The sequence below is a fragment of the Equus przewalskii genome, chromosome 10 (assembly GCF_037783145.1).
Source record: "Equus przewalskii isolate Varuska chromosome 10, EquPr2, whole genome shotgun sequence".
Taxonomy (NCBI): domain Eukaryota; kingdom Metazoa; phylum Chordata; class Mammalia; order Perissodactyla; family Equidae; genus Equus; species Equus przewalskii.
This window is the reverse complement of record NC_091840.1, coordinates 39,394,729-39,408,580: the sequence shown is the minus strand read 5'-3', so window position 1 is coordinate 39,408,580 and position 13,852 is coordinate 39,394,729. Positions and strand designations below refer to the sequence as shown.

The window sequence follows — 13,852 nt, the reverse complement described above, 5'->3', positions numbered from 1 at the left end:
AAGCTTGGGCCATCTGCAGTGGTTCAGCCCTGTTTCCCCATGACTGCTCCCTCGGATGGAGAACTTTTTAGCTGAGTCCCATTGGTCATTTGGCTGATGCCCTCATTTCACAGAGGAAGACCCTGAGGCCAAAGTCACATAGCCGGTCAGGGCAGACTGAGGTTGGATTGGTCTTCCCAGCACACCCCCTCCCCCTACCACCTCCCACCAACGCTGCTCCTTCCTCATCCACCTGAGCCGCTGTGCATCCAGGTGCACGCACCTTTGCAGTCACGAGGACTTGGGTTCAAATCCCAGCTTTGTAAACTGCTGGCTCTGTGACATTAGGTGGACAAGAGACCTCCTCTGAGCTCCAGTTCCCGCATCAGTAAAATGTGGATGATCACACAACCTTTTAGGGTTATTGCAAGAATTGAGATGGCCCGAAACATGCCCAGGCTGGGTCCAGCACAGCCCAGCTGCCCAGTGCTATTTGCTTTCGTCCTTCCCTCGAAACGCTCACTGCAAGTAATAATAACGGAAATGGCTCACATTTATGGAGTCCTTCCTTGGTGCCAGAAACTGTTCGAAGCACTTTACGTGTATTAGCTCGTTGATTCCTCTTTCTTTAAAGGCAAAAGTATCTTTCTTGCCTCCCAAAAGCCATCCATCCTCATAACTCCTGGACAGCCTGGCCTAGCACCATTTCAACAGAATTTGCTGATTTTAAACAATATGTTGCTGAAATGATTTCTTGTTTTCTGTTGCTGGCTCACAGCAGCCAGCCTGCTGGCTATGACAAAGTGTGATGAAACCAAAGGCTGTTTCCTTGGCTTTTAGTATGTATGACCAGTCCAGAATCTGGACTCAAGGTTGACCCCTGCCGATGGGGTTAGAAAATGGGGGAATGGTGCAGACCCCTGATGGAGTTAGCAGGGATGGTACTTGGAGGGGGGAGACAGATGAGGTCTCCCTCCATAGGGTAACAGCATGTAGCGAAAGAAGGCTGAGCTTTTGCTACAAAGTTTAAAAACATTTTGGCCCCTAGGTATCCATTGCACCATGGCATTATCACCCTTCCACTCCATCCCACCTCAGTACATCCAGCCCGTCCCTCCAGCTACCTTGAACTACTCTCAGGGCCTCGATTATAGATCATTTCTATACTCCTCATTTCCACAAGCTGACCCCTTTCCCTAAAGTCCCCTCTCCCCCCTTCCCTACGTTCGAACTCTTACTTATCCTTCAAGACTCAACTCAGATATCACCTCCTCCAGGAAGCCATCAGAGGTCCCCAGTCTGATCTGGGTACTCCTCAAAGCCTACATAGCACATCTGCACTCCTGGCATCTATCCACACATCTCTTTCCTCAACAACACTGTGAGCCCATGGAGGACACATGTCACAGCTTAGCTTTACAATCCAGCAGCTAGCACAGAGCTTACTATATAGTTGGTACTTAATAGACACCAGTTGATTGAATGAATGAACCAGAAAATGAGCATATCCCCACTCAGGTAAGTGGTCGTGATAAGACATGATAATTATATTGTTAACAATTAATAACTGCTGCCACCAAATACAAAGACTATGCTGATCTCTTTATCCAAAGTACAACAACAGCTCTTGAATATTAAGCGCCTACTGCTGTCCAGGCACAGGCCAGTCCCTGCACACATGCTATCTTCTTCCCAGCTCTCAGAGGCTCAGAGAGTGAGGCACCTGCCTGAGGTGCACAGCCAAAAAGGGCCAGAGTCCCAGCCCTAAGCTGAGGTCTGCCTGACCCTCTCCCCTGGGCCGTGCCTCCTCCCAGAGAAAGTCACTGCTCCTTGTTCTTGGTGGCCCCTGACTGGCCTCTGTCAGCCCCTGTTCCCAGCCCCTCAGTCCCTCTTCCGAGGCCGCAGTGCCCAGATAGCTCGGCCTCCCAGCTCTGCATCCTGCCCCATTATTGGGAAGGCTGCTTTCCTCCGCCCCCAGGAGAACCTGGAAGGTCCAGAGCATGCAGAGCGTGAGGTCCACCACTGATGCCCAGGGAAATGACATGAACATTCAGAAGCAGGATTTACTTTGCCTGATGGCTGAGTGATTAACCCTTGTCCAGCTGCCACAAGGAGAGAAGCTGCAAATAAACATACCCTGAATGGGCCTGGAGAATAAACGCCAACGGCCGCCCCTCCACTATGCTCTTCTCTCCCCTGTCCGGTTTATTTCCTGACCATGAGACGAACTGGATGGAACGAGACTTTGGGACAGCTGGCACACCCCCCACAGGTCGTCCTTACCTGTTTCACTAGTCCTCTCAGGGCTCAGGAAGCACAGGTATCTGGGGAGCGCTGGGCACCCTGCTCCCCTCTCCCCTCTTCTGTCCCCAAAAGGAATAAATGCCCAGAGATTCCTTATTAGAAATACATTCCACTGGTGTTCCCTGGAGAAATTAAGCCAAGAGTCTTGGAGTGAGTGACCTAGGACATAAGAAGTCTTGGGGGCACCTGGTGAAGGTATTCATCCCCCAGATCTTTCTGGAACACTTACTACAGGTCAGGCTCTCTGCTAGGTGCTGGGGACAGCAGGGTAATCAGATATGATTCCTGCCGGGTCTGGAGGGGGGACAGACACAGACCAGTGGGTGTGATGACATGCACACTTGTGAGGACTGACACCAAGGGGTGGTAGAGGGGCAAGGAGGAGGAAGGCATCAGTTGTTTGGGGACGACGGGGAGGGGTGGGGTGATTACAAAAGAATCCAAAGCAGAAGAACCCCCAGGGCTGGAGGCTGAAGGATGAGTAGGTGTCCCCAGCAGACAATGCAGCAGGTGTGGGACAGGAGCAGAGGAAGGCAGAGAGAAGGCAGAGAGGCAGAGAGGCTGGAGGGCCGAGGGTCCAGCTGTTGTAAGCTGTTCTGCAGAGCTGGAGTATGTGGGACGAGAGAGGCTGTGGCAAGAGATAAGGCAGTGCCCAGGTGCAGGGCCTGAGGAACTCGGACCTCGTCCTGAGGACAGGTGAGCCACCGAAGGCTTTCAGAAGCAGGATGCTATGCTCTGAGTGGAGCTTTAGAAAGACAACTTTCGCTATAGTCCAGAGGATGGATGCAGAGGGGAGGGAGCACAGAGCTGTAGGCCAAACGCCAGTAGGAGGCTGATGGCATTTAAAGGCAGCATTTTCCGGGGGGCCAAGCATAGTTTTAAGAGCTCCCCTACATATATATATGTATACACACACATCTATATATATATACATCCAACTAATATGGTGTTCACCCTATTGTTACCTCCACTAGATGGAGTAGGAAACTAAAGAACAGAGAGACTAAGTAGCTCATTTGAGGACACACAGTAAGTGCTAGACTCAGGATTTGAACCATCAATGCAGCTTGAGCATTCATGCCCTTAACCACTACACCAGAGCGCTACTCCATCAAAGATGACAAAGGCTTGAGATGGCACAGCGTGGCTAGAGGAGAGAATTCCTGATGGGCCTGCTCTGTATTTGGGGCTCCCCTGAAATAGCTTGTGGCTTCCACAGAGGAGGGTGCAGCATTCAATTCTGAGGCCCCTGAGAAAATAAACAAACTATAGCATGAAATGTTAAGGGGCTGAAAACTCCCAGGACAGGGCCGTGATAGGAAGGTGCTAGGGGTCACTTGAGTCCCGAGAGTCACAGACCTTTGGGGGATGGAGGTCATACTTTGGCTTGGGTGGGTGTGCACCTGCAAACTCTTCAGACCCAGGAAGGCAGAATACAGGGAGGCAAGAGAAGGGTGTGCCCCAGCGGGAAGGACCCTGGTTTTCTCTACTCATGGCCATACCTGCCAGGGAGGCTGAGGCCAGGGGGCTCCTAAGGTGCTGTGTACTTGCAGACAGAGGTGGGTTAGGCCCTGATAACATGTGGCCAAGGCCATGACCGCCTGCACCCCTGGGGCAGCTCCACTTTCCACTCTCCCAGCCATGTTCCTAGGAGGGATATGACTTGGTGGTGGCGGTAGGGGCGGGCGAGAAATAGTCCTACCCAGGGGTCCTCTAATAGAGAAGAGGCCCAGGGTCAGAGAGGAAGTTACATGTGGCTTCTGTGTAATGCATTTGGTGGTATGCAAAGCTGAACTTTGAGCTTGCTGCACCTGGGCAGAACTTCAGAGCCTCATTTTCTTCATCTTTAAAATGGGAATAAAACTCTGCCACGGCAGGGTTGTGGTGAACGTCAAAAGTGAATACTGGCTGCTAGCATGCAATTCCACACACTTCGTAACGCCATCATCGGACGTGCAGAATGACATCCGGTGGGCTGTGCTGTGCACTTGGAGCTGGAGGCTGGGGCTGCTCACACTGGAATGTCACACTGAACTTCAGTTTAACTCTAGCGCTGCTAGTTAGCGGTCAGCCAAAAACCAGTAAACAACAGGATCACTACCTGCGTTCCTTCGTCTCTGAGGAACTCAGAATTGTGTTTGCAGTCTGGAAGAAGTCACTTCGAAGCTTATGTTAACAGCACCTCCTGCTTGCTAAGGCAGGCGAGCTACGAGGTAAGGAGTACTTAAAGGCAAGCTGAAAAGCCCGGAAAACAAGGGATGTTTTGGGAGTGGATAATTCAGGGCTACTGTACATAAAGCAAAGCACGGAGGGCAAGATTGAAGCCAGGGTCATCATCCCAGACAAGGACTAGCCCAATCAGCCATTCCGAGGCCTGGCCTGCCTGGCATCTGTGCCAGCACCTGTTGGAAACGTGGCATCTCTTTACCATCCCAGAAAAAGCTTGGTCAGAGACAAGACTGTCAGGGGTGATGCAGGAGGGCTGGTAAAATCGCCATCAGAGCATTACAAAGAAACACACACATCGACCTTCCCTGCACTAGTGGAAAAGCCCAAACCTTCCTAAGGGGCATTTACACACAAATGGCTGGACAGACTCGCGCCATGCTGGGGCTTGGCACCAGAACCTCTCCTAGGCAGCTCGTGCAAGGCAGGCACCTTCTGTCCGACAGCTGCGTTATCCAGACCCACCGCGTGGGAGAACAAGCAAAACAAATGGTTTACAAACCCCGAGCACAGCTTCTCTTGGCCCCGACTGTTCGCATCAACATCTCTGCCACGCTGCCCTCCCCACTGCAGGGCACTGGTTCCCCCACACAGGAAGACCCACACTCACACCTTGTGGTGTTAAGGGCCCCTTAACTGGCGCTCATCACTGCTCAATTCCCCTGGATGCTCAAGACACAGAGCTTTTAAAAAGTAAGAGAAGGGGCTGCTGCCTCCCCACCAAACTGTCTACAGCTTCAGTGTTGGTTAATATTCTAGGAATTTCCACCAAAGTCTCCTAGATTTTAAGTTTTTGGAACTCTGAAGCAGTCAGCTGCTTAGGGCTGCTGCGTGATTTTCCTGATGGTCCATTTTTAAAGAGCTACCTATTGGTTTTCCCACACTTAAGGCATGATTCTCTCTCTTCCTGTCCCTTCACCCAAGATACAGAACAGTTGCCTGGAGTCCTTTGGACCTGGGGGTGAGGTCGGGAGAAGGAGGGCTGGTATTTACAGAGGGGACCACCACGAGCAGAGACGAGGGCTTGGGGTCTCACACTGGAAGGAGGGAGGCTGGGACAGGCGAGCGAAGCGACCTCTCCTGTCTAACTTCCCGCCACCCGGAGAAGAAAACTCAGAGGACCCAAGAGTGGGTTCCGCTTTGGCATCATGGAATGATGTCACCGCAAAGGGCCTGGTGTCCAGCGCTCCCGGGGAGGGGGTGTCGGGCCTCCTGACTGGAGGGTAGGGGAACAGGGGGAACGGGTTCGCGCGGAGGGCAACTCACAGAGGAGAAGTTGTGCGGGCCGCAGAGCTCGCCGCGGTACTTGCAGGAGAGCAGCATGTCCTCGAGCTGGTGGCCCAGGCGGTCCATGAAGGAGGCGCTGATGCCCTCGAAGTGGCGCGGCGGCAGGAAGAGGCGGAAGTCGGCCAGCTTGCGGAACCACTGGCGGCGCGGCTCGTCGCCCCGCAGCAGCTCGCTGACCAGCGGGCGCGCGGTGCGGTTGGGCAGCAGCAGCCCGAGCCAGTGGCCGGCGTAGTAGAGGTCCCCCTTGGAGAGGCGCGGGAAGCGCAGCGGGTTGTTGTTGCACACGGTGACGGCGGGGAAGGGCAACTGGCGGCTCCACTCGCGGTGAACCCGCGTGTGCGACGGGAAGCTGAGCCAGTAGAGCAGGCGGTTTGAGGACCAGGACAGCAGCAAGCCGAGGGACGTGCAGAAGGCCAACACCCACAGCGCCCGCCGCTGGAAGGAGCCCCCCGCCGCCGTGCGCCCGGCGCACATGTGCCGCAGCCCGTGCAGTTTAGCGCGGCTCAGAGACGGCCGCCCCCTGCGGGCGACCCCTGGCCCTTGCAGCGCCCGCTCGCGCTCGCCGCCCCTTCCACTCCCGGGCTGCCCTGCTGCCGCCACCGCCGCCGGCGCCGGCTCCTCGCGGGCCATGCGGAAGCGTCCCGGGCCAGTGAGCGCGGCCGCGGGCAGCCCGGCTCCGCCGCTCCGGCTCATTCATTCAGCCCGCGGCTGGCGGCAGCGGCGGCGGCCCCGGCCGGGCGGAGCCGCCATGGGAGTCCGCAGCAGCAGTGGAAGCAGCAACAGCAGCAGCAGCGCGCAGCCCGCGCCAGGGAAGCGTGCGCCCGAAAGGAGCTCCGGTGGCGCGGCATGCCCGCCCGGCGCCGCCACCGCCGCCTCCGCGGGCGCCCGCCCGGGACTGAGCGCCGCCTCGGCCCGCCGCCCCTGGCACTGGCCTCTCCCGGGTGCCTCCCAGGCTCTCCTGGCCCCTGGTCTTCCTGGAGGCTGCCCGACGCCGGCCACTACCTCTGAAGGGGCCCCAGTGGGCGCCGCCTCTCCAGTCCCTGGGCGCTGCGCCCTCCTCTCCTCGTCCTGTATGTACCTCGGGGGACACTGAGCTGAGTCCCCTCTGCTCTGCCTAACCCCAGCTTTTACGCTGGTCCTGGGAGAGCAGCCACTCGACCACCATGCCTGATTTGGACATCCCCAAGGACCCCACCAGCCCGGCCCGTCGCCCAGCGGAGCTGGGACACGCGAGAGAAGGCGCCAGGGAACGAGCGCCCCCAGAGGCGCACCGCGGCTCCTGGCTTGGCGGGTGGGGTGGGTGTGTACCGGGGTGAGTGGTCGCCCTGCTGGCTGCTGCCCTCTTTCCTTTCCCTCCAGGACCCTTCTCACTGCTCCTCGGGCTGCGCTCGGCCGAAACCGACTAAGGCGCCCCCAAGTCCCGCGCCTGAGCTCTGCGTTGCGATGTGCCCGCTCTCGCCTGGGGCTGGGGGCTTCTTAAAGCGTCCTGCCGGAGGCTGCGGGCTGCTGGACCCCTTCAAGGCTGCTGGCCAGACGAAAGTGTCGCTTCTCCCACCGGCTCTCCGGGGTGCCTCGAGTCTCCAAAAAAGCCCGGCCTCGCTGTCCCCTGCCTCTTTTTCTCCTTGCCCCAGCGGCGCCAGGAGCTGGGGACTGCGGAGCCCCAGCTATATCTCTCGGGGGTGACCCGGACTCGTTGCTCCACGCTCCCTACTCCTCTCGAGACTCCAAGTCCGCGGTGGCGGCGGCGCCGGTTGCGCTCCTCTCCCGGTTGCCCAGCCCTCCTCGGGCCCCGGGCGAACTTGGGCAGCGGCCGCGCGATGCTGGCGCGGCTAGGCTTCGAGCACCTGCTCCTCCGCTCTCGCTGGCCCCGCGGCTCCCGGCGGGCGGGGCGGCGGCGGCGAGCGCTGTGCGCTCCCGGAGACGCGGTGCTGACGCGCCCGGCTCCTCCTCGCTGCATTTTAATTCCTGGCCACTGTGGCCGCTGCACACCGAGCGGGAAGCCTCTTGCTCGAGTCCGCCGGGTGGGGATGCACTGCACAGATGAGCCCGGGTGTGCGGGCGTGTGGGAGGGATGTGGAGTAGAAAGACTGTTTATGTGGGGCCGTGTGCAGGTAAGTGTGAGGGCACTTCTGATGAGTGAGATGGGCTGCAGAGTGAGTCACTGTGTCGTGAGGGTATTTGAACCAGTGTGAGTAGGATGTCATGCACTGAGTGTGGGTTGGATGTACTTGTGTGTGAACGGGGATTTGTGTGTTATCTTGAGAATGTGAGCTGATTTGTAGATGATGTACTGTGGCCGAGTGTGTGTGCTGTGTGGAGGACAGAGTGTCTGTGATGGTGTATATGTTCTATGTGTGTGCGTACGTGTGCACTTAGTGGGTGGTGGATAGGAATGGGTGTGTTGATGTGCGGATGGATATCAGGGTTTCTGGATGTCGTGTGTTATTGGTGGGTTTCGCATGTGTGTGTGGTGTGTAGATGAGTATGTGTGTTGAGGTGCTGGGAACAGAGACTGGGCCTCTGGCAGGTTGGGCTCTGCCTCATGCCTCTTAGGGACTTCCCACGTGTGGACTAGCCACTTCTCCGGAAGGGTCTGCTGCTCAGCCCTGGCCCAGTCAGCCAAGCCCAGCCCTCCCAGGACTTCCATATGACTTCCATGGAAAGAAGACTCCATCTCTGCCATCCTCACAGCTGGCATCCTACAGCCAGTTGGCTGATGATGTCACCATGGACAGGCCCCGGGGTCTTCCACTAACCCCTGGGCAGTGTGGGACAATTTCATTTCGCCTTTTTAATATTCTGCCTTGGTGTGTTTGGGAGGATGGATGAAGCATGGTGTGTACTGCTGGCTCCATTTCACAGGTGAGATCAGGGCGTCCAAGTACTTGCCTAAGGTCATACGGCCCTAAGTGGTGGATTGGGATTCCGCACCCAGGTCCCCAAAGCCTGGCTCTTTCTACTCACCACAGGGCCTTACAGTGTGCACTCTCTGGGCCAGGCGCCTTGAAGACGGGCTGGAGTCTTGCTCCCGTGGCTGCCTGCCAGTGAGTGGCACACAGTAGTTCTCTACCCATATTTCCCAAGTAATAGGCTCACTGAGGCCTCACTGGGATAGGCAACACTTCCAGTTCTGTTAGTCCATGGGACAAAGGAGTTTTCCAGACGTTTTCCAGAGAGTAGATTTTTTTTTTTGAGGAAGATTAGCCCTGAGCTGCCAATCCTCCTCTTTTTGCTGAGGAGGACCGGCCCTGAGCTAACATCCATGCCCATCTTCCTCTACTTTATATGTGGGATGCCTACCACATCATGGCTTGCCAAGCGGTGCCATGTCCGCACCCGGGATCCGACTGGCGAACCCTGGGCCGCTGAAGCAGAATGTGCGCACTTAACTGCTGCGCCACCGGGCCGACCCCCAGAGAGTAGATTTTGATGGGGGGTGGGAGGCAGGTGGAGACAGAGTGAAGGGATTCCTGAAGATGGGAGGGCATCTCAGTGAATTTAGGGGATTTGGGGCCTGGAGAGGAATTTCACCCACTTTAGGATGATTTGCTAGGGGTGCTCCGGGCAGATTTTATGAGCATCTGGTGTCTGAGTGATGCTGGGGTGGGCTTTCCCTCCACTGACCTGGAGGGCATCCTGTTGGCATGGCAACTCCCTGCATCCAGTCTCTGGAGAAGAGGGCATCTGAGCACCACACATCCCCACTCACCCATCCACACACATGCACACACAAATGCACATAAACACGACACGTGTGCACACCAAACATACGCACACCGTGTGGCTGTTCTCATCCACCTGGGGAAGAAGCTATTGAAGATGGGCTTTGCTGAAATTCTGCTTTGAATTTGGTTCCTTGGAGATATCTCTTGCTGGCTTTGCAGGGAGGGTCCTGAGTCCGCCAGTTTCTCGGGGCATCTAACAAAGGCTCACACACCAGTGCTCCCAGTGGTCCTGGGATGTCACAGTGACACATATCCCAGCCAAGGTGGGGTGGCCTTGTGAGCTCAGGGCAGTTACTGATGAAGCAGCCAGGGCTAGCACATGCTGTCTTCCAGCATCCTAACTCTGGGTGGCCAGATGCCCTGTCTTGTAGAAACCTTGAGGACATTTGACGTTTCTAACTTGTTCGGCAGTGGTGGGCTTTTCTTTCCTGGAACGTCTCCCTTTGAAATGTACACACGCAGCTTTTGGTTGCTCAAGTGTCTTCTCTGCCGTGGGTTTTCTTGCTAATTCTCCAGATGGGTCGCTTCTCCAGAGAGAGGAGGGCTATCCTGCATAGGCTCCAGGGGCTTGGCACAGGAATCAGAGATAGACACAGGGACAGTTAATGACCCCGAGCAATGATCAGTGGCTCCCTTTATGGCACATGTATGCTGTGCCTTCTCTATGCTGCCTGAAAGAGCCCCAGCCCCTCTCCAGTTAATACGTGGACCAGCTTGTTGAAGTTCTACTCTTTCTTCAAGTCCCAGCTTAAGCGTTGGCTCCTAGGTAATTGCATTGCTGCCTGCATCATGGCTTTGTCATAGCACCTGGTCATTGCTTGTGTCTAGGCCTTCTGGATGGGAGCCTTTGAGGACAGGACTGCATCTCACTCATATTTGTGTCCTTACCTCTTAGCACAGTGCCCCGGCACATTGATGAAGCACACTGACACAGGGGAAGAGGGGACAGGGACTCAGATTTCTTGAATATTTCTATCTACCAGGCCCTGAACTGGGCACATAAACATACTCTATTCAATTTCTCACTCCAACCCTGCAGGGGAGGTATCTTTTGCCTACTTTTTGTAGTTGTTGGACCAAGGGCTCAGAGAGCAAGAATTGAATTCAGCTTGAACTCATTCCAAAGTCAGAGATTTTCCCTCTCCATAATGCTTCTTTCAAAAGTATTATGAATAATAATAATAATAATATAATAAATGTAGGACTTCCTAAGCACTAGGACCTGTTCTAAGTGATTTATACTAAAAACAAGTGTCATAAGTGTTCTAAGCATTTAATCCTCAAAATAATCCTTTCATGTAAGTACTATTATTTTTTCTCCTTCAAAGAGGAGGAATGCTTACCACAGAGAGGTTGAGCTACTCAGCCTAAGCCACACAGCTGCTAAGCAGGAAAGTGGGCTTTGAATCGAGGCAGTCTGGCTCTACCCCGTGCTCTCAAACCCTACCCCATACCATCTCTACCCTCAGAGCTGCATTGAAACGTGACAGCTCCTGTGAAATAGCTTTCCCACCCGGCAGACTCGCTTGGCCAGAAAAACAAATTCACGAGGCAATGCATGAGCTGACCCATATAACCCACCCAGCAAGAAATTAGAATTTAGCATTGTGATTTCCCAATAATAAGCTTTTAAGAAAATTTCCCCTTTCTTGTTTATCTCGCAAACAACTGTTGCTCACACCCGGCATCCTGGCCTTCGGTGTGATGTTTGTGGGCAGTGGCAGAAAGGCCTGCTGGCCAGCCAGCCCACCTTCTGGTGTGTGCCCACCACCACCAATTATAAGCTCTTTCTCCCATGAAACGAGTTTGTTGGGAGGGAGAAGTCAATTGAAGTCAACGCGATTTTCTGTCTCTATAATCCAGTTTTAGGAGCTACACTTTTGTTGGCTTTATCAGGCTTTACTGGAGGCCCCAGTGGTCCTGTTCACCCCTGATCCCTACTGTTCAGGGGCTTGACCCTGGAAAGTGCCTGTGATCCCACCTAACCCTGCCCCTTACCCCCTGTAGGAGTCCCTTCTACACACCCCTTGACTGGTAACCGATTCTGTTCCGGAATGTCTGGCAGTATTTAAAGCTTCTTCCTTTCATCAAATTGGTATCTGTCTCTTTGCGAGTGCCTCCCGTTTTTCCTAATTTATCCCTGGGGAACCACACAAAATAAGCCTGATCTTTCTTTCACATGAGAATCCTGCAGATCCTTTATGGAATCAGAGTACTGAAATGCTGAAAGGCCCTCTGGCAGTCTACCTTCCTAGCCAAGTCTTCAAGATAGTCTTTTCTTCTCCAGGCTAAATGGCCTTTGGGGTCACAGAGGTGGCTGCAGTGTCACAGGACCTGAGCAAATGTCCAGTAGTCATGATGGAGGGCCTGCACTGGAGAAAAGAGAGCCAGGAGGACTCTCCGCTGTGGCTTTTACTCCTCGCGCACTCACTTTTTCCCACTCCTTCCCCTCTTTCCCCGTGGGGCTGGCACAGGAGTGGCTGCTCCATCTTACCTTCTCGCTTGTGTCAGCATCCCCACTGCTTTTCCCTCCTGTTCTTGTGTTACACTTGGCGTCTCCTCAGTCTCTCTTCTCTGGGCTCTTTCTTAGACTTACCAGATATTTTTTTTGTCCTTTTGGTCACCCTTGTTTTATTGGGGTTTGAGCTCTCAGCTGCCTGTCCTTCACTAACACTAAGTCCTAGGAGAAAGAGGGCAAACAGGGGCCCACAAGCACCAGAAGATCAGGGCTGCAGGACCAGGTCCAGAGGAGAGGGCTGGCGGCTCGTGCTCCACAGGACTCGAGGGAGCTCTGCTGCAGCACTGTGCTCCATGGGGAATGGCAAAGCCTGAAAGGGGGGAGCTGGGTATGCAATCTAATTTAAGCCCTTCACTCTCAGGGGAGGAGGCTGAGGTCCAGTGAGGGGAGAGGCTTGCTATAAATCACACAGATCGGTACTGATAAACAGAACCAGAATCCAGATTCCAACTTCTGGTTCAGTCTCTGCTCACCCTATGAAATAACTTTTTTTTTAAAGATTGGCACCTGAGCTAACAACAGTTGCCAATCTTCTCTCTTTTTTTTTTCTGATTTATCTCCCCAAATCCCCCTTATACACAGTTGCATATCTTAGTTGCAGGTCCTTCTAGTTGTGGCATGTGGGATACTGCCTCAGTGTGGCCTGACGAGTGATGCTGTGTCCACACCCAGGATCCGACCCTGCAAAACCCTAGGCCGCTGAAGTGGAGCACATGAACTTAACCACTCGGCCACAAGGCTGGCCCATGAAATAACTTTTAAAAAATCCATTTTGAAATCAGTATTGTGTTCACATGATTCAAAAAGGACTAAAGAGTAGAGTCTAGTAAAAAATTTCTCTACTCCTCCCCATTTTTCCTTCCTCGAGGGAACTCATGCTATCAATTTGTTGTATAACCTATTAGCCATACTTTATACATATGTGTGTATAGTCTCCAGATGTCTCCCTTTTCCTACACAAATGGCTGCGTTCCGTGAATATCATTTGCTGGAATAACTGTGTTCCATGTTCTTCACACCTTTTCCCCCTGTATTTTCAGGCATTTTATTGTTGCCTTCCTCTAGCACCTCATTCCAACTTCTGTTATTTTCTTCAACCTCTTATTTCACATTGTCCTGCTCTTCCATCCAAAAAAGGACAGTGGGTTCTACGACAAAGTGGTACACAGAGCTTGCCATTTTATTACCAGATTTTTTTGTTAGCTCTTTGCTAGATACGTTGATTGATGGAACCTCTCATGTGGATAATGTCAAACACCAGGTAATGCAAAGATATTTCCATTTGCCTCTAAACTGTATTATGTGATGTATTTGCATACGATTTAATTTTTCCGGTCATGTTTTCCTTCGACTAATTATAATACACACACACATAATTGAGTGTCCAAGCACACAGCTCTTGTTGGTTTGGGGAGTGGTCCAAACATGCATTGATTGGCAGAGAAAGCCAGTTTGGGACTCAGAAATTTCTGTGATTAGTATATGGAGTGGGTAAAATATACTATGGAGAGGACCAGAGGGTATCAGTGCCAAAATAATCTTAATGAATATGTAGTTAAACTTAGAAGAGGAAATTGATGTACAGAGTTTAGTGACTTGCCCCTGTTCACTGGGAAGTTGATCTGATGATGGTAATGATGATGATGATGACGGCGATGATGATGAAGGTGGTGATGATATTCAGTAGCTGACCTTGATTGAGCACAAACTATGTGTCAGGCAGTGTGCTCAATGAACATGCATTAACTCTTTTAATCCTCGCATAAACCCTATGAGATATGTCCCACCATTATAGCTCTTCCACACAGGAGGA

General features: G+C 53.5%; 1 protein-coding gene across 2 annotated transcripts in view; it reads right to left on the bottom strand.

The window, feature by feature from the left end:
* Positions 1 to 13,852, bottom strand: part of ASIC2 (acid sensing ion channel subunit 2) — a 995,375-nt gene that overhangs the window by 252,745 nt on the left and 728,778 nt on the right. The window contains exon 1 of one of the 2 annotated variants that reach the window (XM_070560847.1): positions 5,776 to 6,626. The exons of the other annotated variant lie outside the window; for it this stretch is intronic. Within the exon in view, the coding sequence (XP_070416948.1) occupies positions 5,776 to 6,489 (714 nt within the window). The 5' untranslated portion in view covers positions 6,490 to 6,626. Of the gene's footprint in view, positions 1 to 5,775; positions 6,627 to 13,852 lie in introns of those variants that run through there. 2 annotated transcript variants of the gene reach the window in all.